The 26,803-nt window shown below is 40.4% G+C and overlaps 1 protein-coding gene across 1 annotated transcript in view; it reads left to right on the forward strand.

Annotated features, from left to right (window-relative positions):
- The window catches only part of HDAC8 (histone deacetylase 8), a gene marked incomplete in the record, with an annotated part of 1,681,410 nt that overhangs the window by 342,639 nt on the left and 1,311,968 nt on the right, over positions 1–26,803 (forward strand). The window contains 1 exon segment of the mRNA XM_044057032.1: positions 10,066–10,207. Coding sequence (XP_043912967.1) covers positions 10,066–10,207 — 142 coding nt within the window.

Genomic DNA, 26,803 nt, shown 5'->3' on the forward strand with positions numbered 1-26,803 from the left:
TGCTGAGGAGATTAGCTGAAGTACCTACCCCAGAACAGAAAATGCAGCAGTTATTTTGGCATACTCTGTTATAGAGGACACACCCTCAGGGATGCTCTGTCTTTTCATTGGCTCCTAGGGTTGCTTTATGTCTATCCCCCAATCCACTCATGATCAAGTTTATACAGAAAGCCATGTTGTGCAAGGCCACCATCATCCTCATAACCCTATTTTGGCCCGATAGATGCAGTTCCTCTCTGACTATACTTAAATGAACCGCCTTGGTTCCTAGAACTGCTGCTGGATCTCCTCACCTAGATGTTCCCAACCTGAAGTTAACTGCTTGGTGTCTCCAGTCCCTATGATGGCAAGGGATACAACTCTTCATTTTTGCTGCATCTTAGAAGTACTCTGCACACAGATTATGTTGTAGTGAGTGTAAAAGATATTTTATTATGAGCTGAATTATAAAACATAGAGCTCTTTTCAGGTCCTGTTGGGGATGTTCTCACTTTCTTATCTTTTATTTCACTCTGGTTCTAGTTTCTGTATTATCAGGGTGCAGCTAGTGGCTATTTCTTCTTTCTATTCGGCTTTCAGGATTCTTTGTTGACTTCTCACAGATTATGTAAGTCTTAAAGGCACCTTTCTGATGTGACTGCTTACGAAGGATCTTTCACCATCTTGGGATTTTTAAATTTCATTTTGGAAACCTTTTTCAAACCTCCATTCGAACTAGCAACATCCGTGGACTTAAAAGTTCTGTCCCGGAAAACCATTTTACTGGTAGCTGTCACTTTGGCAAGGAGAATTTCTGAATTTCACACCCTCAGAATTACCTTGAGAACTAATCCTTCCTTTGTTCCAGAAGTGACTCCTGAGATCTCTTTCACAACCCATGCATCTTTGTTTTCTTCCCTAACTACCAGAATAAAGGGGTATATACTCTTCTTACATTGGATGTACACAGACAGCTCCATTTTTATCTCCAGAGAACAACACCCTTTAGAAAAGATGAATATCTGTTTGTCTTTTGCTCAGAGCAAGCTGAATAGGAAAGCATCTAAGCTTTTATTTTTCTGATGTTTGTCTGTCTGTATGTCCTTAAGCAATACTATCCGTAACAAATCATTACCCTCCAAACCCAGGGTTTATTCTATGGTGGCTTCAACAGCATTCTTCAAATGTCTTTATTTGGATGACATTTGTCAAACTACCTGATCTTCCTCTCTCACACATTCATTAAACACCGTCAGTTGGGACTGCATTTCCAGAGCTTCCTTTGAAGCCTCCATCCTGAAAGGTCTCCTGTCGTGAGGCCACATGGGGTTTCCACAGCTGGGGATTTTGGTAGATATGTTTGATCAGATTGACTGGATGACAAGAATATGAAAGTTATGTACTTACTGTAACAATAGATCATTTCATCCCAGTCTGTCTATTTATTATTTTATTTTACATTTGTTAACTGGGGGTGTCTGACTGAGCCGTAAAGGCCCTTTTTCAGCAGAGGCCCAGGGAGAAAAGCTCCACAAAGAAAAATTACAGACACATTTAGTTATTTAGACATGATCAGTATACACACAAATTACAAGAGACATGTTTTTGCAGTGGTATGCGGCACATAAACAGTTACAGTGGAGAGAACAAACAAAAAAAAATTAAAAAATAAAGGTAATAGATTTGTGGTGTACAGCTGAAATTTGGAACATAGGTAGAATACATGCATAGTACACAGGTACAGTACATACATTGTAGATTCGCCAGTGTTTGTGAATAAGGTTGAAAACTATTATCACGTGCTCTAGATTTAGTATGTATATGTTATCCGCTTTCACTAGCCTGGGGGGCAATCATGGCACTGCCAACTTTGCTTGAGATGTTGCCTGATGAGGTCTTTAAAGGAGGCTTTGGATGATGTGTTTTGAATGCTAGTAGGGACATAGTTCCATTTTTTTTAGCCACCAAGCTACTATATAGTGCATCTCCAAAGCTATTGTAGCTGTTGGTGACTTCTAGTAGTAGTTTGCTTGATGATCTAAGAGGCCTTTTGGCTGAGTGATGTTGCACTAGGTTTTTGAGAGCAGGACACTTATTGGGGAGGTAATAGAATGACAGAGGCAGAGCTGATTGTAGGTTAGGAGGTTGGGCAGTTCAAGCCAGTGGAGCTGTCTCAAAGCAGTACAGTGATGAGTTCTATATGAGCAATTTGCAGCAAAGCGGGCAATTCTGTTATAGCAGGCTTCCATTTTGCTTAGTTCAGTTTTGTTCAGGTTAGTCAGAATGGGAGATGCATAGAGTAGGGTCGATAGAAGTTGGGAGCGAGCAATGGGTGATCTTGTGTTGTTGGTAAGACATGGTTTGATATGGTAGAGTGACCCCAGTTTGGCATGTACTTTTTTAATAGTTAAGTTGAGATGACTATCAAATTTTAGGTGGGAGTCTATGGTTATTCCCAATAGCTTAGCCTGTGCCACTGGAGCAATTGGAGTAGCATTTGTGGAGTAGATAGTGAATTGACTGTTAGTGTTTTTGTTAGAACTGGTTATAATCATAAGCTGAGTTTTCTTTGGATTGAGGATAAGTTGGGCTTTGGTAAGGTAGTTTTCAATGTCAGAGAATGCTAGTTGAGTTGTTTGCTGGAGGGTGGGAATGTTTTGTGCAGCACAGATTAAGGTAGTGTTATCTGCATACTGAATTATAGATGCATGCTGTGTGGAGGTATGGAGGTAATTTGTGAAGACTGTTAATAGTAGTGGTCCTAAGATAGAACCTTGTGGGACTCCTATGGTTATGGGCAGCTGAGGAGAGAGAGAATTTTCCCATTTCACAGCTTGGTACCTGTCAGTTAAGTAGCTTTGGAACCAGGTAAGAGTGGAATTTGATAGATGATATTGGTTTAGTTTATTTAGCAGGATTTGGTGTGAGACTGTGTCAAATGCTTTGGACATATCCAAAAAAAGAGTTGACACTTGTAGGCCTTCATTTTTGAGATGGTTTACTGTGTCTGTGAAGCAGAGGAGGGCTGTAGTGGTACTATGGGCAGGTCTGAAACCATGCTGAGTAGGTGACAGGATGTTGCTGTCTAGGAGATAGTTTAGCATCTGGGTATGGATGCATTTTTCTAGGATTTTGGCCAGGGGGAGAGTAAAGCAATGGGTCTGTAGTTATTAAGTTCAGTGGAGGTCCCGCCTTTATGTATGAGTGTAACAGGATATTTTCCAGAGTTTGGGCACATAGTTTTCAACAATTGATCTGTTTATGAGAGTGGAGACTGGGAAAGCAATAGCATCTTCTGTGAGTTTCAAGAAATAGCTGGGGAGTAGGTCTGCTGCTGTTGATGAGGTTTTTAGTTTGGAGAGCATGCTTTTGATTGAAGTGGTGGAAACTGTTTTGAGGGTAAAGCTTGTATTAGTGTTATTTGTGTTTGGGGGGATAGTGAGGAAAGAACTGTCGTGATACTAAGGATAGAATTGAGTTCACAAAGTGGGAGTTGAATTGTGTTCCGATGGGAACTTTAGTGTCAGGGGTGGTTGGTTTGGGGGTAGCCTTTTGGGTGGATTTTAGTAGCTGGTTTACATTTTTCCAAACTTTTGCGGGTTGTGTTGGTATTTAGTTTGTAATGTTGTATAGTAGGATTTTTTTTGTCCAGCCTAATGCATTTTTTTGCATGGCTGCGCAGTTCTTGGTACTTAGGCTTTGTGTTTCTTTGTTTTTTTTATAGTAAAGCCAGGCAGTGTCTCTGGACTTGAGGATTTGTTTGGTTTCTTTACTGAGCCAGGGGTTTGTAGAGGTTCTAACCTTAGTTTTGCGCAATGGAGTGACAGTGTCTAGGTGTTGTAGAAATGTTTTGTTGAAATATGTTACAGCCTGGTCAAGTGGGAGGGTTTTTAGGGGGTCCAGTCACAGTTACAGAGTAAAGTGTTGAGGACCTCAGGAGAGAATTTTTTTGTGTTTCTAGTGGATATATAGTTAGTGGTTTTGCATATGCTTGTTCTACTACGTATAAAGTATATTATGTTGTGGTCACTTAAGGTGTCTGGGAGACTGCCTGTGTGAGGGTACAATGTGGGGTTGTTAGTTAGGACCCAGTCAAGGATGGATTCCCTTTTAGATTTTTTATCACATCTAGTTGGAATTTGGACTAGCTGCTGGTAGCCATGGAGATTTATTAGATTACTTGGTAGTTCTGATATACAGGTGAACCAATCTAGGTTGAAGTCCCCCAGAATAAGGGTTACTTGTGAGTATGTGGAAGAACACCAGGATAAGAAGTCTTCAAGGCTAGCAGGTGTATTACCAGGTGGAATATAGATCACAATTGTGGTGATGACCTTTTTAGGGTGAAGTTGAAGTTGTGAGATAAGTATGTCCCAATTATTGGGGGAGGGGTAGGTGTTTGGTAATTGACGGACAATTAAGTTGGACTTGTACAGTAAGGCAGTTCTACCCCCTTTACGAAGTGGTCTTGTCTAATGATATTGTAGCCGGTAGGGAGAACTTCTGAGTTAGCTATGTTTTTATTTAGCCAGGTTTCTGTTAAAGCAACTATGTCTGGGGAGTAGTGTGCTATTGTGGCCTGGAGTTCAGGTATTTTATTTTTTATACTTCTAATATTAATATTTAGCATTAAAAAATGGTTGGTTTTGCTGCTGTTGTTGATTTGCCCAGGGATGAAGAAAGTGGGGGTATTATGTTCTGACATTTGTGTTGGAGCAGTTTGTGTTGGACAGGATGGATTTGGGCCTAGGTTGGGGTGGATATCCCCACTTATGGTGAGCCTAGAGTTAAAATAGTTATACAGATGTTGGAGTTTGGTGAGGAGTGTGAGAAAGTATTGTGTTTTTTTTGGAGTAGGAATGAGAGCATATGTGTTTAGTTCTGAATTGGTCCGTTATGTAGTTCTTGAATAACTGTGGGCAGATATTATTATAATGTGTGGTGTCTGTATACGAGAGTGAATAATGCAGTGTTGTGCTACTAAGTTTAGGGATATTGCTAGAGTGATAACTTGTGGTGTTGTAAAGAATTATGAGAAGACAGACTAGACTTAGTTGTGCGATAGTCATGGTTATAAAGTTTAAGTTGTTTCTAGGTGGGGGGTCTGAATAGGCAGTATAGGGTTGCACTATATGTGGATGGGGAAGTAGTGTGGGTGACGTAAAAAATGCCTAGTGGGAATGAGAGTGATCGGGAGTATTTTGTGTGGAGCAAGTTGGTGTGGTATAATGTGATATGACTTGAGGAGCTGTGATTGGTGGAGGTGATGTGAGGGTGAGCTGTGGGTGTGGCTGTGATTACTATAAATGTAGAGGTAGTGGGGGCAGGGCAGGGGAGCGGAGAGAGCCCGAGTGTTAGCGAGGGCGAACGGAGCGGGGCAGAGCCAACCAAGACAAGAGAAAAAAGTGTTACTTTACAAATCTGAACACTTTTAAAACAAATTCCTGAGGTCTAATGGCTTACCGGCAAGCAGAATGTAATTGCTGAAGAGCACTTGTGTCCTGGTGGGAGACTAGAAATTTAAAGATGGCTCCATGCTCAGCAGGATTCTAATATAGACTTTGTATTGGGGGAAGGAGATAGCACAAGGGGTGAAAACCAGGTGGAATGCAAAGAAACCAGAGAGGCAATCAGTGAAAATCAGTAAAGGCCTCAGTGTCTAATATTACAGCCTACCCTGCTTCCCTCTGACAAGTTTTTAGATCTGAAGGATCTTCCTTCCTGGATCAAAGGCAGTACAGGTGTGGATTATGTTCAGTTATCAGCTTGATCTGAGTTAGTCAGGTGGAGCAGGGTATTGTGAGAAGGGAAGATTTTGAAGAACCTGAGGCTGGAGCAATGAATTTAATGGATACATAACTTTCATTTATTAGCAGCCACCAGATGTGAAGTCCCAGAGGATGCTCAGACCTTTCAGTCTCCAAGCAAGGAGTCTTAGATGGATAGATTAGTAAAGTGGGTCTGTGTTAACTTTTTCTTTCAGGGTAATGAACTACTAGGTATATATGATCAGACTTCAGAGAAGCCTAGTGTATAAGACCGTGGAAACTCTGAAGCAGTTGCCCACTGGTGAACCTATGCAACAGTTGAGATCCAAGTGGCTACTATTAACTCCATTAAATCACTGTTCATTACATTACATTACTGTCCATGAGTCTCTTACACAGTGCAGATGGAGCAGCTTGATTAGTGTGCTATGGAGCCACAGTGAAGCATCATGTAGGGTTCGGTTTGACTGGTTAGTCAGGCAGCCTCCGTCAGTGCTTCTTATGATGAAACCTCACTATTTGGACAGAAAGTTAAAGAAATGCTGCACCAGTGTAAGCAGAAGGCAAAATGTTCAGTTGTTGGTGTGACGTTCACGGCTCCCCAAAGTTTGTTTCAGGAGAATTAGAACAAAACTAAGAATATTTGTTTTCTGAAATGCCATCAGGCTCAATGCCAGCAGCAATCTGACAAGGGTTCACAGGGTAGAGGGAATTTCTGGTAACTACTGCCAAAGAGGGAAAGGTTGTCCACATCAACTGGAGCTCTGCTTTCCCTCCTAGGGATCAGGCAGTATGAACCCTGAACATTTGCCAGATTGTCCTACACTGGAAGCAGTTAGGGGATGTTTCCTCCTGCATCTGTTTGCATGGCTGGCCATCATGTAAGACACTTGGGGCAGGAACATACATATACAGAGGCTATACAATACCATTTTTTACAACTACCCATATAGCCTTTGTGTCATCCACCTGTGGTGTCACCCCATCAGAGGAGGGCAGTTCAGCAGGAAACCTCGCAAAAAAAAAAAAAAAGCCATCCTGGAGGTCCCACCAGACCAGAGAGTATCCAGATTTTACTTGAAGTTCTTCTTGCCCCCCCCCCCAAAAAAAAAGAATCTGAGTGTATCTAGACTTTAGTCATATGAATCTTATGTGATGGTCATTGTGCAGTTCATCCTGCCATGTTTGCAAGCAGGACATTCGTTGTGGTCTTTGGATCTCCAGGATGCTTACATTCATATCGAGATAGCCAACCCATCCAGGGAATTCCACCACTTGAAAGTCAGGTGAAAGCCAGTCCTTACCAGTTCAAGCCATACTGTTTGGTCTCACCACAACCTCTTGGGTGTTTACCAGTTGCATCGCTCCAGTTGCTACTTGTATGGAACTGCTAGGGATCAGAATCTTCCCTTTCCTACATGTCTCGTTCATTGCTGTGCCCATTGTGGTGGAATTTCTCCATGCTAGACAATATTTCTTCTCTGCCTATCCATGTTGATCACCATCAATTTTCAAAGTCCTAGGTGGAACCATCCCAGTTTCTTATGCTCATTGGCTGCTACTATAAACTTAAAAGTATGTTGCACATACATTTCTTCTGAATGTTTTGCAAGGGAATTATTGGCAACACTTTGTCTGATGTCAGAGAAATATTCTAACATTGTCTCCTTCAATTTCCTATTGAGTAAGTTTGGAGTTTTATATGGAGAATTATATCCGATATGAGGGGTGTGATATTGTATTTGAAACAGAAATTGCAGAATGTAATTGGATTATTAGACTGAATGCTGACAAAAAAATGGTGTGAACTGTCCCATCAGCATTAAACCATTACTGAAGAAGAAAAAAAAAATTAGTTTGAAAAAATGATTGTGACTGTGTGATTAAATTTGTACTGCTTTAATTTTATACTAATCACATTTTTAACTAACGTGTTGTTCTGGCTGCATTTTTATACATTTACATGTGTGTATGTTTTTATATGCACAGGTTTTTTTCTTATAGCTGTATGAATTGTGATGAATAAGTTCTGTGCATTGATTGGTTGTTTGCATTATGTGATTACTGTTTTAAAAAAAGGTGGTAGCTTGATTCTGTGTATGAACTGCGAAAGGGTAAAGGCCTGAAAGCTTTGCTTTTCATAATTTGTTTAGTGTTCCATTTGGAGAAGTGTATATGTCTCAGGATGCCCATTTCAGCCAAGCTGCTACAAAGACTGTTGCAAAGTACAAATCCATGGTTCCATGTGCTTAATGTGGGCTGAAGGATCATAGATTCTTACTAGCATAACTGCCCTTATGGGCAATTTTAAGCATAACCAATTACCCCATGTGCGAATCAAACCCTGCACCTTCTGTTTGTAAGGTAAACAACTTAACCATTATGCCAGCCTCTCAAGTATTAGAAAATGTCTGGAATGTCATGTATTAGAACCTATTGCCACAAGAATGTTGGGGTGGTAGTGTCCATAAGGTTTGAAGTTGATTTACAGAAGTGCTGTGTAAGATATACAAGTCTTCACACAAGGAGCAACTCACCACTTGGCACAAACTAGGGCCCTCTTTACTCATTTACTGACTGTTGACCACACTAGGAATTTGTGGAGAAGGTCAGATAGAAAAAATTAAGTTTCTTAATACCTGCATCTACACAGTGCACAATTAAATGCCTGTGGGCAGTGAGCAGCACGATGCAAACACAGACAACCTATAACAATGCAGAAAGTCAAAAAATATTCCAACAAGTCTACAGGCAAATAGCATAGGCAAACAAGGCACTGATCCCCTTTCAACTCAAATTCTTAAAATTGACATTTTTTTCAGAATTTTTCATTCAAGGTCCAAATACTCTCCTATCAAAGTTCATTTTGCTGCAGTTTCCTTTTGTCGTGAAGGTTTAGCAGCACCATCCTTAGCTTCTCACAAGCTTTGTAAGGCATTCCTTAAGGGAGTCTTCCATTCCAGACCACCACTGAGCTGACCTCAATGGAATTTAAATTTTGCAGTGAGCAAACTTACTCTTGCCCCATTTGAACATACCAGTTCAGCAGACATTAAATTTCTGTCCTGGGAAGTCCTTTTTCTGGTGGCCATTACTGCTCTTGGATGAATTTCAGAACTGCATGTCCTGTCATCTTAATTCCCATACACTGTATTTCATAAAGATAGTTATCTCTCCAGGCTAATCCTTCCTTTTTTGTTCAGGGTTGCAAGCCAGTCTAATTTGAGTCAGTGTATTCATCTTCCAGTTTTATCTCCAAACGATACTAACAAGGGAGAATATAGTCACATGCAGCTCAAGATTCTACCCTGAAAGGAGTTCAGAAAAGATGACCAGTTATTTGTTTAATTTTTAAAAATGGAAAAAGGTCAGAAAGTAGCAAAACTTTCTTTATGGAACTGGTTAATCTGACTGCGTTAATTTCTGCTATTCGTGTAGTAACAGGTCACTAGCTTCCAAACCAAGAGTACAGGGCTCATGCTACATCAGCAACTTTCCTTGGGAATCTACCTGTGGCAGAAATTTGTGCAGCTGGAACTTTTTTTTTTTTTTTTTTTTTACATATATTTGCTAAACATTACAGTCTCAATATTTTATGTAGGTCTAGAGCCTCCTTTGGGGCTTCTATTCTCATAGGTCTGTTATCCTCCTTCCACCTAAAATGCTGCTGGGGAGTCTGTGTATCCATTTCAGTGTGTGGGCAAGGACAACTTAAATACATAAGTTATGTACTTATCAGAATGATATATTTAGTTTGTCCATACATTGGAAGCTGCCCTGTCACCTACCCCACTCCAATTTGACCAATCTGGAAGGACTTGGAGAAGCTCAAGTGGCCTTCATTTGACTACTGTAGTTAAACTGTCACCTCTTCGTATGGATTATTTTCTTCTTTTTCACAATTTCTTTGTTAGACTGAAAGCTTTACTCAGTCAGGAGAACTGGCTCAGAGTAGTGCATTATGGGAGAGGGTAGGAGTTCAAGCTGGTCAGAATTTCTATTGCTGCTGTATAGAAAGGCTCCTTTGGCAATCAGTCTGTCTGTCTGTTCCAGTGTACTGACAGAGACCAACTAAATGTATTGTTCTGGAAAGTACATAAAACTGGTTTTGTACATAGGTATGTTGTTTTATCTTGCCTGCATAGTAAGTAAATTAATTTGACCTATCTGTGTGTTTTTTGTTTTTTTTGTGACTAGTGTTTATATACTTGGAAATCATCCTCAGAACTAATACAAGCCTGTGTAGTTTCCTTTTGTGTGAGTACTTAATACCTACAGTCTTACCCAGTTGATGGCTTTTGTTCTTCTCTGTGTCTAGGTTATGACTGTCCTACATCTAAAGGAATTTATGACTATGCTGCAGCAGTAGGAGGGGCCACACTAACTGCAGCCCAGTGCCTTATTGACCAGAAGTGCAAGATTGCCATCAACTGGCCTGGAGGCTGGCACCATGCAAAAAAGTAAGTGTCTCTGTCCGAATTTTGTTTTTTGAGATACAGCTTTGGAAAAAAGATGTCAAACATTGGTTTACTGAGTGGCGATTTTACATGAAAGCTTAACCTTTTATTGGCTTCTAAAAGACTGGTTTATTTTTTTTTAATGCCAGTCTTTTACTACATGTTGTACAAAAATTGTAAACTCCGACTTCCATATTGGTGTAGATATGAACTCATTTGTACACCTGTGTTTATAAGCAAGTACAAACTCTTTCTGGTACCATGCTTGTCTTCTATATTTATTCATCCATATATGCATTTATGTTAGAGTTGTCTGGGTGAGATTTAAGGTTAATGCATTTCCTGAAAATATTTATTATCACTGTTTGTGGCGGAGCACATTAAGATTTATACTGTTGATGTTTTCAACTGAGGGGGCAACACAGACAGCATGCCACATCCCACTAGCATGTCCCTCAGGTATGATGTTTTACCCCCGTAGTAGTATACTTGGTGTTTGTAGTTTTAGTACTGTAGTAGTATCTAAACGTGTTTTTAACCCTTGACATACCTGTGCTGCTTTAATCACCCTTTTACCCTCCAAAGCGGAAGAGAATGAATATTTATTGCATTGTGGTCGATAGGTAGTCATGCAACATTGTATTTTTCCCTAAAGGTAGGCAGTGGTAGAACAAAAGTACCACAAACTAATTATCATAAAGAATCAAGCCTGTAAATGATATGTCAGAAGTGAATATATCCTGAAACATCAGTTAGAAGAGCTGAATTGGCATGTGGAAGTAAATAAGGAACATTTTATTATATCAGATAAATACAAATGTATAATTAACAGAGTGGTCATCACCCAAGTATCATGGTGAAAAAGCTAAAGTGTTGAGGTTCTAGAACAAATAAAGGAAATGTTAATTAATAAGGAGGTAGTATTTTTTTTAGTGCTCTCTCTAAACAGCACTTTGAGCTTCATTTTTTGGACTCTGCTTCGCTTGTCTGTAAGCTAGCTGTCCATGGTCAGTTGACCCATTTGTTTCTCATCACAGAAGTGAAGGTGAGCTGGTAGGCCCCCCTCATTCGGGTGGACATCCAGGATGGTTTAAAATTTTCTTCTGCAATTTCCCCATACTTAATCATGTACCAGGTGAGCATTGGAAAGGAGCTTCCAATGGTATGGTAGCAGAGAATGCCCCCTCTCTTCCATAAGTAAAGTACCCTCCAGGCATCTTTGCTCCAACCTCAGAGACATGGGCAGTGAGCTTCCCAGTCTTCCCTGGGAAGTTAACACTGTTCACTGTGTCCCTGAGTATGTATGGACCCCCCAGGAGAGGTGTGTGGGCAATAACCCGTCATTCCTCCACCTCCCTGTCTGACTCTTCCAGTGCTTGGGGATACTAGTTGAACACCTATCACATGGGATGAAATCAGAAATCTTACCCATGCACCACAGAACTAGGCTTCATTTACTTCATTTCATTGACACTACTTGTTAATGCATGTGAAGTGTATGATAGATCACACTTACTTGTAGTGTTGTGGGGATTTTTGGTTATGTTAGGAGAGAAGTAACCACAAGCTGCTGATGCTTTGATAGGCAATAATTAGTTTCATGGTAAAAGGGTGGCTTATTTGGTATTACCTTGAGATCGCTGTGGATGATTGCATCCAGGGGTAGAGAGTAAAAAGCATAAACTTGATTTAATCAAATAACCAAATGTCACTCTATCCTTGAAATCGGTGGTATTGAATATTATTAGGTCCTAATAAGTGCAATGTGATGAGAAAATGCATCGCCTTTTGTAACAGAAAAGCAAACTTCATTGGCATCGATAATAGCTGAGCTTTGTCAAGCTGAGGACCTTTTGGTAAGAATTCATTTGATAAATAAACTGATATGCAGGCTGTTTTAATAGAGCAGAGAAAATCTATCAGTCTTGAAAAGTGAAATTAAATAAGGGCAAGAACAAAAAGTATTAGTCTGATAGGCATCCACAGGTGAGTGCTGGTTCATGTTTGATTTTCATCTGTGTTGTTCTAGCTGAAAGGACAGGCCTGCCCAGTCACCCCACAACTGCAGATTTCTTCAGCTTCAAATTTATTTAAGTTGTATCACAAAGTATGGTTCAGACAAATTAGAATAAGTAATCTAGGATCGAAACAAATAACAGACTAAACAATTAATAGATGAATTTAGTATGCAGACTTCTGGACAAAAATTGGATTAAGATACTGAAGTCATCTCACCTTATTAGTGTCTGTATTAAAAAGATAAGTTTAGTTGGTGCTCCTTGGAAGCTGGCCAGAGATGGGCACTTTTGAAGCCATTGAGACATTAAGTTTCAAGCTGAGTTCTGAAAAGCAAATGAGTGGCCACTGATAGTCTCAAAGAGCACCTATGGTACAGACAACCAAGGCATATCATCATCTGAGTTGCCATCTATGCATTAAAAGAACATGTTTAAGACTGTTGTAGAAGCTGGGCAAAACTCTTTTCAACCATGAACAGCAGCTATTCTGTGAAATGGAGTGACAATTCCTTCGACATATGGAGGAAAAGAGGAATATTTGTGCCTGTTATGAGATTCTGTCATGCCAAAAGACTGAAGATGAGATTTCTTCATCCAGCGTGCTTCAGACTATTACTCTCCGTAGGTGCTAAGGATTTTCTCTCATCCAGGAAGTGACAGATTTCCTTTAGCAAAGTGCATCGTAGGATCATGTTGTTTTAGCTGACTCCTCAGTCTCCTTCCTTCCACTACTTAGGATAAAAATATAGACTTTGTCCCAAGTTAATCCCAAGAACCTTTTGCTGTGGGAAGAGACTGTATAGGCATTTTTTTTTTTTTTTTTTTTACCACTAAGCTATCTGAGCAAATAAGATGATGTTTTTCCTTATATTTTTACATAACTACAAGGATAAATTGGGTTGATAACTGTAAGGTAAATATAGTTTCTTAGTAGAGCTGCCTTTGACATTTGATTTAACTATTACTAAAATTTTGTAACAGGGGGCTTTTCAGTACAAAAGGGATCAGGTTACATTTGACTGCAGTAGTGCTCCAGAATTTGGGATTGGGAATAACTGAAGTTTCACATCCTCTAAAAGCAAGCAAGTGCATGGCTGTATAATTTAGTTAAGAGGTCATCTGGGTGGTGATACCTTGCAGGTGAATCCCGTTCCTTTTTAAGAAGAGGTTCATTGAAAAGGAGTACGTACTGGTCCTTAATGGCTTTGTGTGTAATCTGGCTGGAAGAATTACATGTGATTGGGCATTTATCTCACAGATCACCCAGCAGAGAGAGAGAGAGATCTTCAGAGGTTGTTCAATAGAATACTAGGCCTGAAATTCTTGGATCAAGTAATTCAGGGCATTTCTTTAGGAATGATGACCTAGGAAAGAAATTTATAGTACCACAGGGTGATGTTAAGATAAATTCTTAATGTTATTTATTTATTACTGCAGTTGCCTTCAGTCAAGAGTAACACTTCAGGATGTGCAAACAGAAGTTTTATTTAACAGTGCTGGGAGACTGTTTTCATAGAAATTAGTAAACCAGTCTCAATGAACAAAGGAAACTGCATCTTTTATACATTTGCTTATTAATTCAACCATGCAAGATGCTGACGTTAGTGGTTTTAACAAATCAGTGACTTTAGAAATGTTCTCATTCCTCGTGATTCTCGCCTTGAACTTCACATGAACACCTTCTTTTATATGACCCACCTGCTCCAAGGATCTTGTTTTCTGACCTTGGACATTTCATTTATCAGCAAACTTTCCCTAACAACAACTCACTTCCAGCCTGGAGGAACCAGGCTAACAAATTCCTTTTACATTAGCAACATGCTTCTGTTCCTTCAACACTTACTATTCGCTTGTTAAACATTAAAAGAATGCAGGTGAAACACAGTAGTAACTTTAGCTTATGAAACTGTATTTTTCCACAGTCCTGCATGCAAATTATATTTGCGTTTAACAATCATATTATGGAATCATTAATGAAACTGGAAATTAATATACAATTTTGATAAGACTGATCTTGTCCCATAACAGTGATTTTTAGGTAAAATTAACTGAAAACTAGAATTCAAAAATTAAAGTGATCCTTTATCCCAGAAGCAAAATGATACCTCTGGATAAATTTTCTTGTTGAAACATGGTGGAAAAACTTCATTAAGGCTTGGCTGATCAGTTGAATGTATAAGTATATTGTACCACTTATGCTCAGTATAATATGGAAGTTATCTAAAAAGTAGGAACAGTTGTTAAAAGTAACTGTAAACCCAGTGGATTGGGCAAGAGTTTGATTCGCTTCTCATTATGCTTTTAAATGCCATTTTTTTTCTGTTTTGGTTGTACTGGGTTAGCAGCACAGTTCACCCTTCCCCCTCCCATCCAGTCTTCTGGAGCATACTAGTGTCTGAACTGCACCGTGTGAATTTGTCCCCCTTGTCCACGTGAAGGTTAATGATTGCACTGAGAATCCTTTTCCTATGGTCAATTAAGGCTCCGTGATCAAGTCTAAAGAGGGTTCGTTAGGGCTTGGGGGTCAGGCTCTTTATCAGACCGTTTGTTGTACTGTGTAAGCTATCGAACAGGTGTAGAACATGACTTTAGAGAAAATTGGCAAATTCCACCACTACTCTTCTTTTAGACCTGCCCAGTTTCCATGCTGTCTTTTGTGGATGCATCACAGAATACCACTGCATCATTATCTGATCTCTGGTGTTGCATGTATAATGCTATATCCCACAAGTACAGGCATACTACAGGTCTGCTAACATCATGACTAAGATCAAAATACTAATTTTATCTCCCTCTCTCCTTTAATAAGGGTGCTGGTGCCTCTTATTCGGAGATGGATATGGACAAAAACAGTTCCTCTCCTAGATAAAGAACCTGTACACAGGAATTCTACTTTTATATACAGCTTAAATTTTCTTTCCTACCTAGGATCTCTACTGGGTGCCAGTGCAGAAAAAGGGCAAGATCTGATACTTGACTTCTTTTACAGTGGGTTATTTATTTTTTGGATTTCATTTATCAGCTTAGCTATTTTTCTTTTCCTCCCACATTTTGGAATGTTCATACTACTTGCTGTCATTTGCAGTGGTGACATCTATCAGGTTAGAAGAGCATGCCCATTGTTTTTGTTTTTTTGCTCTCAGAGTTTGGAACTAAAACCTTAAGCTTATTTTAGGAAGTATTTGATGCTTTGAAGACATAAGCCATAGTCTCCATTGTTGCCATCAGTTGTGAAAAAAGAAACTGCCAGTAATTCTACCTGTTAGTTACTGGCTAGCATGTACACTGCCTCGCTGCTAGCAAAGAAGAATCTTGGCGAGCCTTAAAGAAAATCAACTAGAAAAGCTAAAGGGAAAACACTGTCTGTGCAGAATCATGCAACTGTTAAGCAAAAAGCAGTTCAAGCTGCAGCTTTGGTGCAAGAGATGTCTTCCAGTAATTTAGAAGAAAAATAAGTCAAGTGTGCTGAGAGTTGATTAAAATAAATGAAGCATTGAAGGAGTATATAAACTCAAAAGGCTGGAAAATGTAAGAAGGCAATTAGGGGTACAAAGAATAGGCAAAAGGGGCTGGAATTTACTGGTTAAAAGTGGCAAAGGAACCAATGTACTTGGAGCATATAACTAGAGAGGGAAAAGTAATAGAATGGGAAGGGGCTAAGAAGACATTTGGACTGCAGGCTAAAAGACTGCTTTCTCTATCAGGAATTGATATTAGAATATAGGCAAAGAGAAAAGGATTGGAAAATCCTAGGTGTGGGCATGGCCAAGATGGTGAGTAGTTAACAGTACTGTTTTTTTACCTCTGCTTTATTTTAACTTATCTGATGGGATTTTTACTACAAATCTCAAATAGAATGCTTCAAAGCTTGAGGGATTTATAGTTAAACACTGGCTGAAAGATTTACTGCAAAAAATAAGTTTAGAACTAGGGGGCTCCAAAATGAAAGACCATCACTGGTAGAGTTTTTAATAGAATCTAGAACCGAAGCTGCTGTTAAAAAAGAAATAATTAGTAAAGCATAGAAAATATTGTATGATGATTACAAGAAGATCGGTCAGAGGAGCTTAGAAAGGATTGGGAAGAGAGAGTGGATAAGCAATTCACAAAGAGACAATGGAGGATAATACGTATATCTCCCAAATATGCAACAAAGTCTAGAAGATTTAGGATCTGTGCCTGGAAGTGTTTACATAGGTATTTGTATACCCAAAGTAGACTCCAAAGAATTTTTCCTCAAGTGGCTAGCAGATGTTGGAGGTATGACAGGCAAGAAAGAGGTAGCTGGGAACATATTTTTTGGGAGTGCAATGAGCTGGCAGACTTTAGAGATTCCCTGCAGACCGCTCTGTCGGAGATGCTGGGTGAGCAGATTGGACTGACTGGGGAGATTATTTTTTTTGTTATGCTACAGAATCGGAATTGCCTAGAAATAGTAAAGCCTTACTGAGTCTAATTATGATGTCTGCTAAAAAAAGCAATTACTAGTAAATGGAGATCAAAGTCTAGATCAACTTTACTAAAAGTAGTGAATATAGTAACAGATAAAACAACTGGAATTGGGATCTTTAGAAAAGGGAAGGCGTAAACTACATAGGAAAAATGGGAATTGTGGGAACAATGTATGCATAGCAGAAACAAGGTTTAATGGGCAGGATTTGAATGAACCATATAATGCTTAACTGACAATAACTGGATGGTTTATAAGTGATATATAATGTTTGCAACTACAGTTGTGTCAATAGTGTCTGTGATGTAAACTATTTGCAACTAAAGTGGTATCATTTTTGTATGTTTTTCATTTATATAAATGTAAGGTTGCCTTTGTCATATGTTAAATTTTAATAAAGATGTTTGGAAAAAAACATAAGTTTGAAACTCTTAAATTGCTTTTTCCTGTCAAGAAAATAAGAAAGAACTAATTGTCTCAGAATTATCTACTTTAAGCCCAGTGTATGGGACAGTACAATGAAAAAAAGGCATACAGGCTAGACTATGTAACATTAATGAGCTATCTGTAAAGGTAGATAAATTAGAAAGCAAAATGGACAAGTTTAAAGAGGAATGTAAAAAAAAAAAAAAAGTTGAAGTGCTCAGTGAATCTCTTAACAGTCATCTCAAATCTCAAGGATAGAAGAGGTAATGTTTGATTTTGATGGAAGATTACTTGAAAATGAGAATAACACTGAATTTCTTCTGAAACAAAACAACTTATTCTGGGGGAAAAAATAGAAGACTTAGAGAGAAGAACTAGAAGGAATAACATCAGGATTTACAGGATTCCTGAAAAAGAAGCGGGAGACAGTATGATTTAATTCTTTAATACCTGGCTGCCTAAAACTTTGAACCTGGATAGGGCTTTTTCATTTGACACCAAAAAGACACACAGATCACTTTCCAACTCATCTTAAAAAAAACCCACCTTCTCCAATGTCAATAATCGTAAGATTTTTCTGAATTCAAGATAAGGATTTAGTCTTAAAAGCTGTAAGGGCTAATTATCCAGTTTAATTAACATTTGACAATGACTGTTCAACATTAGTGATGTTAAAGAGAAAATCATGTGCGACACTTTTTAAAAGCTTACAGATACAGAAAAACAATATTAAGGCAAAAATCTTGTTTCCAGCAAAAAATAGGATTCACCTTTCAGAAGGAAAGAAGAATTTTAACACCTTGGAAGATGCAATGGACTTTATACAGAAAAATAAAATTGTAGAAAAAAAGCAGAAGAAATGGACTGGAATATATAAATTTCTTTGAAGAGAAATGCAACAAGAGATGGTTGGCAAATAAAAGACAAAAAACAGTAAAAAAAAAAAACCTGAAGGGCAAATAAAGATCAATGTATTTCATGGTTATGAATTCTTATTAATTTAAAGAAGCGCTTGATTACTTATGAACAGGTGCAGTACTATTTTACTAACAATAGGAAATATAGAGCATTCATTAGAAAATATAATTAGTTCTGTGAGTCAGTTTGAAGAAATTTTGAACTTAAGATTTAATCATAATAAAACAAGTGCATTATTAATTAATAAAAATTAAAAAAAATCTTACAGAAATAGTCTAACTTCAATAGGAATAGCAATCAGATGAAATACTTTGGTATAACCATTATGTCTAATAGTGAAGAAATGATGCAAACGTTCAACAAATTATTGATAAAAATATAAGTTTAATCACACATCGGAACAAATTCTTCTTTACCATGGAAGAACAATTAATGCTTTTAAGATGGTAATTCTCAAAAAATATATTGTCTTACAATGTTTAGTGTCATCTCCACCAAAAAAAAATAATGAAGATAAATAATGTTCTAAATTTTTTTGGCATCCTAATAAATCAAGTGTTTCCTTTGATTGGCACAGAAAATGTTGGGATAATGGTGGAATAGGACTCCCTGATATTCGTTTGTATGCTACTTCAGCAATTGTGAAAGTTATAGCATTGTGGATCAATTGGAAGCAAATACATCAAGTAATATTATTAGTAAATCATAAATATACCACAACCAGTCATAAACAAATAGTCCCTAATAGTTTTATGTGGTTATTGCAAGTTTTTTGTATAAATGGAATTGCATCCTCTTCTCAAATTCCCTATTTAAATAATTTCCTCTTTCCAAAAGTTCACATATTCTAACCATTGTATAAAAGACTTATATTTTCTGTTTCCAATTGCATATACAAATGACTGCTTAGAAACTCTCAACTTCAACAAAATACTAGTATTGAAACAACGAAGTAACAAGTAACTTAATTTATTGGCATCAGTTCTTAAATGGTACCTATATATATATATATATATATATATATATATATATATATATATATATATATATATATATATATATATATATATATATATATATATATACACACATACACACACACACACATATATATATATACATATATATATATATATATATATATATATATATATATATATATATATATATATATATATATACATACACAGAGAGAGAGAGAGAAAGAGAGAGAGAGACTGTTGAAAATTTAAGGTCCAAATACAATCATGATTCTAAGAATTGGTTAATTTTAAATTTTACGAATATTTAGAGACTTTATGAACACAGAGATTAATAAGATATTTAACCTAGATAAGAAATCGTTCCCCAAATTATTAGAATTCTTAATGAATATCAGTAATAATACAATGAAAAATTATATTTGTCACAAATTTATATAATTAAGTTATATTTCACATATTTAGGCAATTATTATTAGAAGTACTTTTCAAAAATTAATAATGAAGACTTCGAAGAATAGAAGAAAATAATAAAATGTACAGATAAAAAACACAAGAAATTTTTCACTTGGAAATTTACACAGAGCTTTTTTCACTCCTAACAAAATTAGAATCACCTGTAAATCAAATTGAATTAAATGCTGGAGATGTGATTCTGACATAATGGCTGATTGGATACATATGAATTCCCGAGAGAATTCCAAAAACCCAAGCGCCTCTTCTTTAGTCTGTTCTTGCTGTAGCCAGAAAAGTAATTATTAAAAATTAGAAACGTAAAGTTAACCCCTCTTGTGTTGAATTTAGTAGTATAGCAACAATTCGCAGTGGTGAATTGCATACTCTGAAGATGAGAATTTCTAATATTACACATTCATATAAATCTTGGCTTAAACTTAGACTTGCTTGAAAAATATTAATTGTTGATATGTATAACTTTGATGTATTGATCAGCTGTGGACCTATGTAAATAGTTATTTTTTTCAAAATTGATTTGCTTATTCTTTTAAAACCAAATAAAAAAAGAAAATGGAAATCCTAGGTGAAAGACGTGCTTTAGTAGAGTTTTTAGTTGACTGTAGAACAGAAACTGCTGTTAAAAAATGGGCATATAAAGTGTAGTGTGATAGGTATATGAATCAGAGGAGGTTAGAAAAGATTGGGAAGAGTGATTTGGTAAGCAGTTTTAAACAATGGGATGACACATGAATGGCTCCCAAATATACAGCAAAGTCTAGAAGATTTGGTATTTTTGCTTGGAAGTGCTTGTATAGGTATTGTTATACCCCAAGCAGTTTCCAAGGAATCTTTTCTCGGATAGATGGAAAATGTTGGAGATGTGTTGAGGAAGGAAGAAAGAAGTAACTGAAAACATGTCATGTGTTGTTCTATCTCGCCTTCATTCTTACTAGGTTGGGTTCGGATTCGATTCTCTGATCCGACTCGGCCTTATATACAAACTCGATGTCTTCCATTAGCTTGTGACTAAACCCTATCCCATCATGCACTAGGAGAGCTCCCCAGATCTTGTTTGCCGCTAAACAAGGATCGGGTGCTTTTTCTACTGGCTCTGGCTAAGTAGATTTTTTCTTGCTCCATATTTGTGGGAAATTGTTTTTTTTGTTCAGATTTTATGCAAATAACTGGTTGTGTTAATTGTTTGATATTTCCACGTGCTCTGTTGTTTTACTGCTGTTGGCGTTGTTTTTTCCATTAGACCTTCTCTCCCTATCCTGGCTTCAATATAAATAACCCGTTTTAGTAAGAGGGCTCTCTTTTACTGTTGTATTATTCTTCTAAGGTCAGTTAGTTTAAATTAGAGCTGCCTTTCCTTTAGCCCATTTAAGTTAGAGGGCCCCCCCCTTTTCACCCCTCGGGGCATAGCCCATTTAAGTTAGAAGGCTGTGCCATCCCTTTCTCTTTTCGTAAACAACTGTTGGCTAACTTTTGATGTTACGTTGTCTATCTCGCCTTCATTCTTGCTGGATGGGTTCGGAGCCGATCCTCGGCTCCACCTCGGCCTTCTACTAAAGCTAGAGAGCTATTTACTGGCTCGAGGCCTCCCCATATCCCACAATGCTAGGCGTCAGATACCCAGATCTCGTTTGCCGCTTCAGCTACGAGGTTGCGTTTTTTACTGGCTCAGGTCGTATTGATCCTTTTAATGTAACTGTTATTTTCTTAGACTTAGATTGTCTTAACTTTTAGTGTAGTTGTACTGGTATCCCCTAGTTTGTCCCACTTAGGAAACTCATTTTCTGTTAGAGAGTTTCTCCCCTTCCCCCCCGGCTAACCCCCCCCCTTGTTGTAACTATAGGTGTAGTGTTTAGCCTTATAATTTTTATTTAGATCGTTGTAGTTATTTTTAGTAAGTATGGGTGTTTGTGATAGTTTTTTCTACTCACTACTGTTAACTTATCTAGTGCGGGCATGTGACTGTGTCTGGTTTAAGCACTAGTGTAACAATTTTTTCTCTTTGGTATCCCTGGGCCAGTATGTCCAAAGATACCAAAGTTTCAGGCTTCAAGAAGTGTGACTCGTGCTGTCAGAAGATGTCTCTGACAGACGGTCACACTTCTTGCGTGTACTGCTTGGGTTCCCTACACCTGCAGGACTCCTGTTCGGTCTGTCATGCCTTCAGCCTGAGAGTCCTGCAGGAGCGTAGGAACAAACTTATCTTGAGAGGCCTACTCAAGCCAGAGGGATCCCCGGCGAAGCCTCAGTCGGGGAAATCCTCAAAGCCCGCCAAGCCGTCGGCTCTCAGTTCGGAGCCGTTGCTGGGCGGGGCATCTGCCTCTTCATCGGCTCCGGCTGGGCCGACACCTCTAGACCTCTATCGGCTCCGACTTTAATGTCGGAACCATCATTAGGCCGGAAACGTTCTAGGTCCCCTTCCCTAGAATCGGTTTGCTCGGCTCCGAGGTCACCGTTGCTTCAGTCGGAACAGAGCCATAGGTCCCATTCCTCTCGGTCTTCCAGGTTATCCGACCATGACTTAGAGAGGGTGGTCAGTAGACTACTTAAATCGCAGGCCCTGGCCAAGATGTTAACCAACCCTTCTCAACAGACTGTGGCTATCCCGGTGTCTTCAACAGTTCCTCCTCCGACTCCCCTTTTGTGTTCGGAGCCGGAGCTGGTTGTGGCTCGAATCTTGGAAGCGTCGGAGCCGATACCACACCTTTCGGCTCCTCCGTTGGCTCCAATATCTTCATTGGTTCCTTCCTTGGAGGGATCTCGGCTCCAAGACTTCCTCGTCGGCTCCGAGGGTGCGAGTGGCATCGGACCGTTGTCCGACCCCGTTCTCCCTCTCGGGGCTTCGGCACAGGTGAGCTTGGCCCCGACATCGGCCTCAGAGCCGTCCCTCTCGGTGCCGAGAGGGGTTCACATCTCTTCAGAGTGGGGACCTTCTGCTCTGCCGGACAGGGGCGTCTTCGAGGTCATGAGGAGCGTGCTGACTCCTGTGTCAGCTCCACGATCGCCCCCTTCGGCTCCTCCCCCCATGGTGCCTGCATCGGTCTCTGTCCACCCTCCTGACCTCAAGCATGGAGAACAGACACTCCAGGTCGCCCCATTGGGCGTATCTTCCTCTTCCGAGGCCTCACCTGATCATTCGGAGGAGCCCCCTCGGAAGAGGAAATGCAAGAGGAAACATGTTGACTCCCCCAAGTCAGTCACGTCTGATACCGACTTGGAGGATTCGGAAGGGTCCCCAAGGTCCCCCTCTGAGGCTGTCTCCTTTTCAGACATCCTAGAGATCCTTAGGCAGAGGGGAAACTGAACTGCCCTTAACCCTTCCGAGGACGAGTCGGTGTACCTGGGCGCATTTGGTTCTCGCCCTTCCACCTCCTGGGTGTCTCCGCCTTTTGACCCGCTCATGGAAGTGGTGGCTCGAAGGGCGTGGACAGCCCCGGACACAGTGGAACCAACTCCCCGCAGGCCCACTAAGTTTATTACAGCCCCATCCGACAAACAATTTCTGACAAAAGGTGTCCCTGTTGATGCCATGGTGGTGGCAGCAGCCACTAAGAAGGAGTTGGCTGACCCTTCGGTACCTGTCCAGCCACCTAATAAAGAATCTAGGACAATGGACAGGTACGGGAAGCGGATGTTTTCTTCAGTGACTTTTTCCATGTGGTTACTGAATTATCTGTGCCATTTCACCCACCTTCAAAGGGATCTTCTTAAGGAACTTGGTGATACCCTTCAGGATTCATCAGCTGCGGGTTCTCAGGACAAGATTAACTCCCAGCTGGCGACCCTTAACTCTATAGTCAACACCTCCATGCGGCTCATTTCTTATGCAGCCGATGGGGCGAGTAGGGCCGCAGGTACAGGCGTGGCTTTGAGAAGACATGCCTGGATGTGGTTATGCAACTTTGCTGACCCCTTTAAGGCGTCCTTCACTAATACCCCCTTCGATGGTTTGGCTCTGTTTGGACCACAGGTGAAGGATACCCTTACCAGGTGTGAGCAGGAAGGCAAGACTCTCTCTGCCGTGGGAATCCATTTTTCTACTCCCTCTAGACCATACCCTAAAGGTCAGACGAGTGGAAAAATGTGGTTTCGGAAACCCCAGGGAGTCGTGCCTGACACACGTGGCGAGTTTCCCTCCAGGGGCAGAGGAAGGAACAATAATAGACGCTGCCCGAGGGGCAGAGGGGGTCTGCAAAATCAGGGTAGCAGAGAATCTTTCTCTGACAAACCCTTTCAGCACTCCTGCGGGGCTGCCCGACTGTCCACCTTCGGAGACAGTCTAGGGAAGATTGTCACTGTACCCAGAAGCCTGGCAACTCCTCACACAAGACAAATGGGTATGGTCTATCATATCCGAGGGTTACAAAATCCCCTTTGTCCACACCCCTGTACAAGCAAACAGGTTCCTTCCAGATGTTCCACCCGGTCTAAGGGATCAAGCAGTACTAGAAATTTCAAAACTGCTAGAAAAGAGGGCCATCCAGCCAGTCCCAGCAGACCAGCAAGGATCCGGGATTTACTCCAAGTTCTTTTTGGTACCAAAAAAGACAGGGGACTGGAGACCCATTTTGGATCTCAACAGGTTAGACAAATCTGTTCAAAAAACGAAGTTCCGGATGGTCACGCTTCAGTCCATTCTACCCTTTTTGGGACAGGACAATTGGATGTGCTCCATAGACCTTCAGGATGCGTACTACCATATCAAAATGGACAGACACTCCAGAAGGTTGCTCCGCTTCCGGCTGGGAGCCAGTCACCATCAGTTCAGAGCCCTGTCCTTTGGTCTCACCACAGCCCCCAGGGTGTTCATTAAATGCATGGCAGTGGTTACGGCTCACCTGAGACGGTGAGGATTCCAGGTGTTTCCATATCTAGATGACTGGCTCCTGACTGCTTCCACCAGGCATCAGCTAGTGCGAGCCAGGGATTATACCATCCAAACTTGCTCCGAGCTAGGTATCTCTATAAACTTCAAAAAGTCTGCATTGTCGCCTTGTCAATCTATAACCTTTATAGGCGCAAGATTAAATACAAAATTGCTGTCGGCAAAACTTCCCTTAGAAAGAGTATCAGACATTCGCCAACATGTCCAGACCTTACTACAGTGCAAGAGAATTCAGGCCAGATTTGTACTGAAAACCTTGGGTCTCATGGCAGCAGCAATCACATTGATCCCCCTGGCGCGTTTCCACATGCGGATTCTTCAATGGATGCTTTTTACCCAATGGTCTTTTCAACAGCTTCCGATGTCTCACAACATAATAATCACCCAATCATGCAAAGACCACCTGTCTTGGTGGATGGTCTCCTCAAGTACTTCAAGGCAGACCGTTTGTTCTTCCTCCTCCTGTTGCCATGGTGATAACGGATGCCTCCCTGATCAGGTGGGGGGGGGCATTTTCAGGGCAGGACTGTCCTGGGCACTTGGCAACCTCTAGAGTACCACCTGCACATAAACGTCTTGGAGATGAGAGCGGTACTTTTAGCGTTGCAAGCTCTTCAGGACTGTCTACCCACCGGGACTATTGCAATTCAGACAGACAATATGTAGTGTGGTACATCAACAAGCAGGGCGGAACCAGGTCCTATCCCTTATGTCAAGAAGCACTCAGACTCTGGCAGTGGGCGATCTCCTCTCAACGGTTTCTGATAGCAACGCACATCCCCGGGAAGTCCAACGTCATAGCGGACAGGCTAAGCAGAGCTATTCTCATGCCTCACGAGTGGTCTCTCAATCAGTTAATAGCGGACAAAATTTTCCGCAGATGGGGTTAACCTTGCTGCGACCTTTTCGCAACCCCTCTCAACAGCAAGTGCAACGATTTCTTCACTCTCTTCCCCCTCCCCGGCCACTCCCCCAGATACGCTCTAGTTCACGATTGGCCCCGGGGTCTTCTGTATGCATTCCCACCCTTTCCCTTAATTCCCAAACTAATTCAGAAAGCGACCGCATTGGGATCCAGGATGATCCTCATTGCCCCTTACTGGCCTCGACAAATTTGGTTCCCATTCCTGCATCGTCACCTGCTGGAGCAGCCTTGGAATCTGGACCCAGTGCCAGACCTCTTGGTCCATCAGTCGGGCTGGCTGCACCAATCCCTTCAGTCTCTCAACCTCACAGCTTGGTTGCTCCACTTCCAACCTTAGCCAGGCTTCCACATAATTCTCAGCCAGTGCGTGAAATCATCCTTTATTCGCACAAATCCGCTATCAGGAAGACTTATGCTAGTAAGTGGAAACGTTTCTCTTTCTGGGCGGAGGCTAGAAATATAGATCCCTTTACAGCCCCTGTCCATCATGTTCTAGATTTTTTAGCAGAACTCTTTTGAGCAGGTTCCTTGTCTGCCACTATTAGGGTCTAATTGGCTGCTATCGCTAATTTCCACGCTGGCCTGTCAGAAACCAGCATCATGTCCCACAAACTTTGTAAGGCCTTTCTTAAAGGGACTATTTTACTTAGGCCCCCGGTTAGAGATCCCCCACCTCCGTGGGATTTAAACCTCATATTAACTTCCTTGATTCTCCCTCCCTTTGAACCTGCGGCCTCCTGTTCCTTAAAATTACTCTCCTGGAAGACTCTCTTCTTAGTAGCCATCACCTCAGCTAGGAGAGTGTCGGAACTTGAAGCTCTCTGTATTCGTCCTCCTTATCTTGTTTTTCACAAGGATAGAGTTTCACTCAGGACTAATCCTTCTTTTCTGCCCAAAATACCTTCTGAGACAAACCTGAATCAGGCTATTGATCTACCTGTCTTTTTTCCTAACTATTCGAACAGAGCTGAACAAAAGTTACACCAATTGGACATTCACAGGCAATTACGTTTTTATTTGGATAGGACTAAACAAACAAGAAAATCGGACCAACTCTTCCTGTCCTATGCGGAGGGCAAGCCAGTTTCTAAAGTAACCTTATCCAGGTGGTTGGCCTCTATTATCACTTTGATTTATCAATTGCGACATAAAGAACTCCCTACAAAACCAAAAGCTCATTCCACCTGAGCGTTGGCTACATCGGTAGCTTTTCAAGCAAGACTACCAATGGAATCTATTTGTGCTGCAGCCACATGGGCTACTCCTCATATTTTCATTTCACATTATAAGTTGGATATGGCCTCCAGGAGTCGAGCTGATTTTGGTTCCACTGTGTTCAAGAGTCTGTTCCGATGAGCCACCCAGGGCTAAGGTGCTAGGGGACGCTGTTCCATCCAGCAAAAATGAAGGCGAGATAGACAACTTAACATTAAGAAGTTATGTACCTACCATAACGTTCCATGTTAGTTGTCTTCTTCTCGCCTTCTTTCTTGCGTCCCACCCGCCATCCCCCCTAGCCTGGACAG

This window comes from Protopterus annectens, chromosome 15.part0 (assembly GCF_019279795.1).
Source record: "Protopterus annectens isolate FY-2018-M chromosome 15.part0, PAN1.0, whole genome shotgun sequence".
In the NCBI taxonomy this organism is placed as follows: domain Eukaryota; kingdom Metazoa; phylum Chordata; order Ceratodontiformes; family Protopteridae; genus Protopterus; species Protopterus annectens.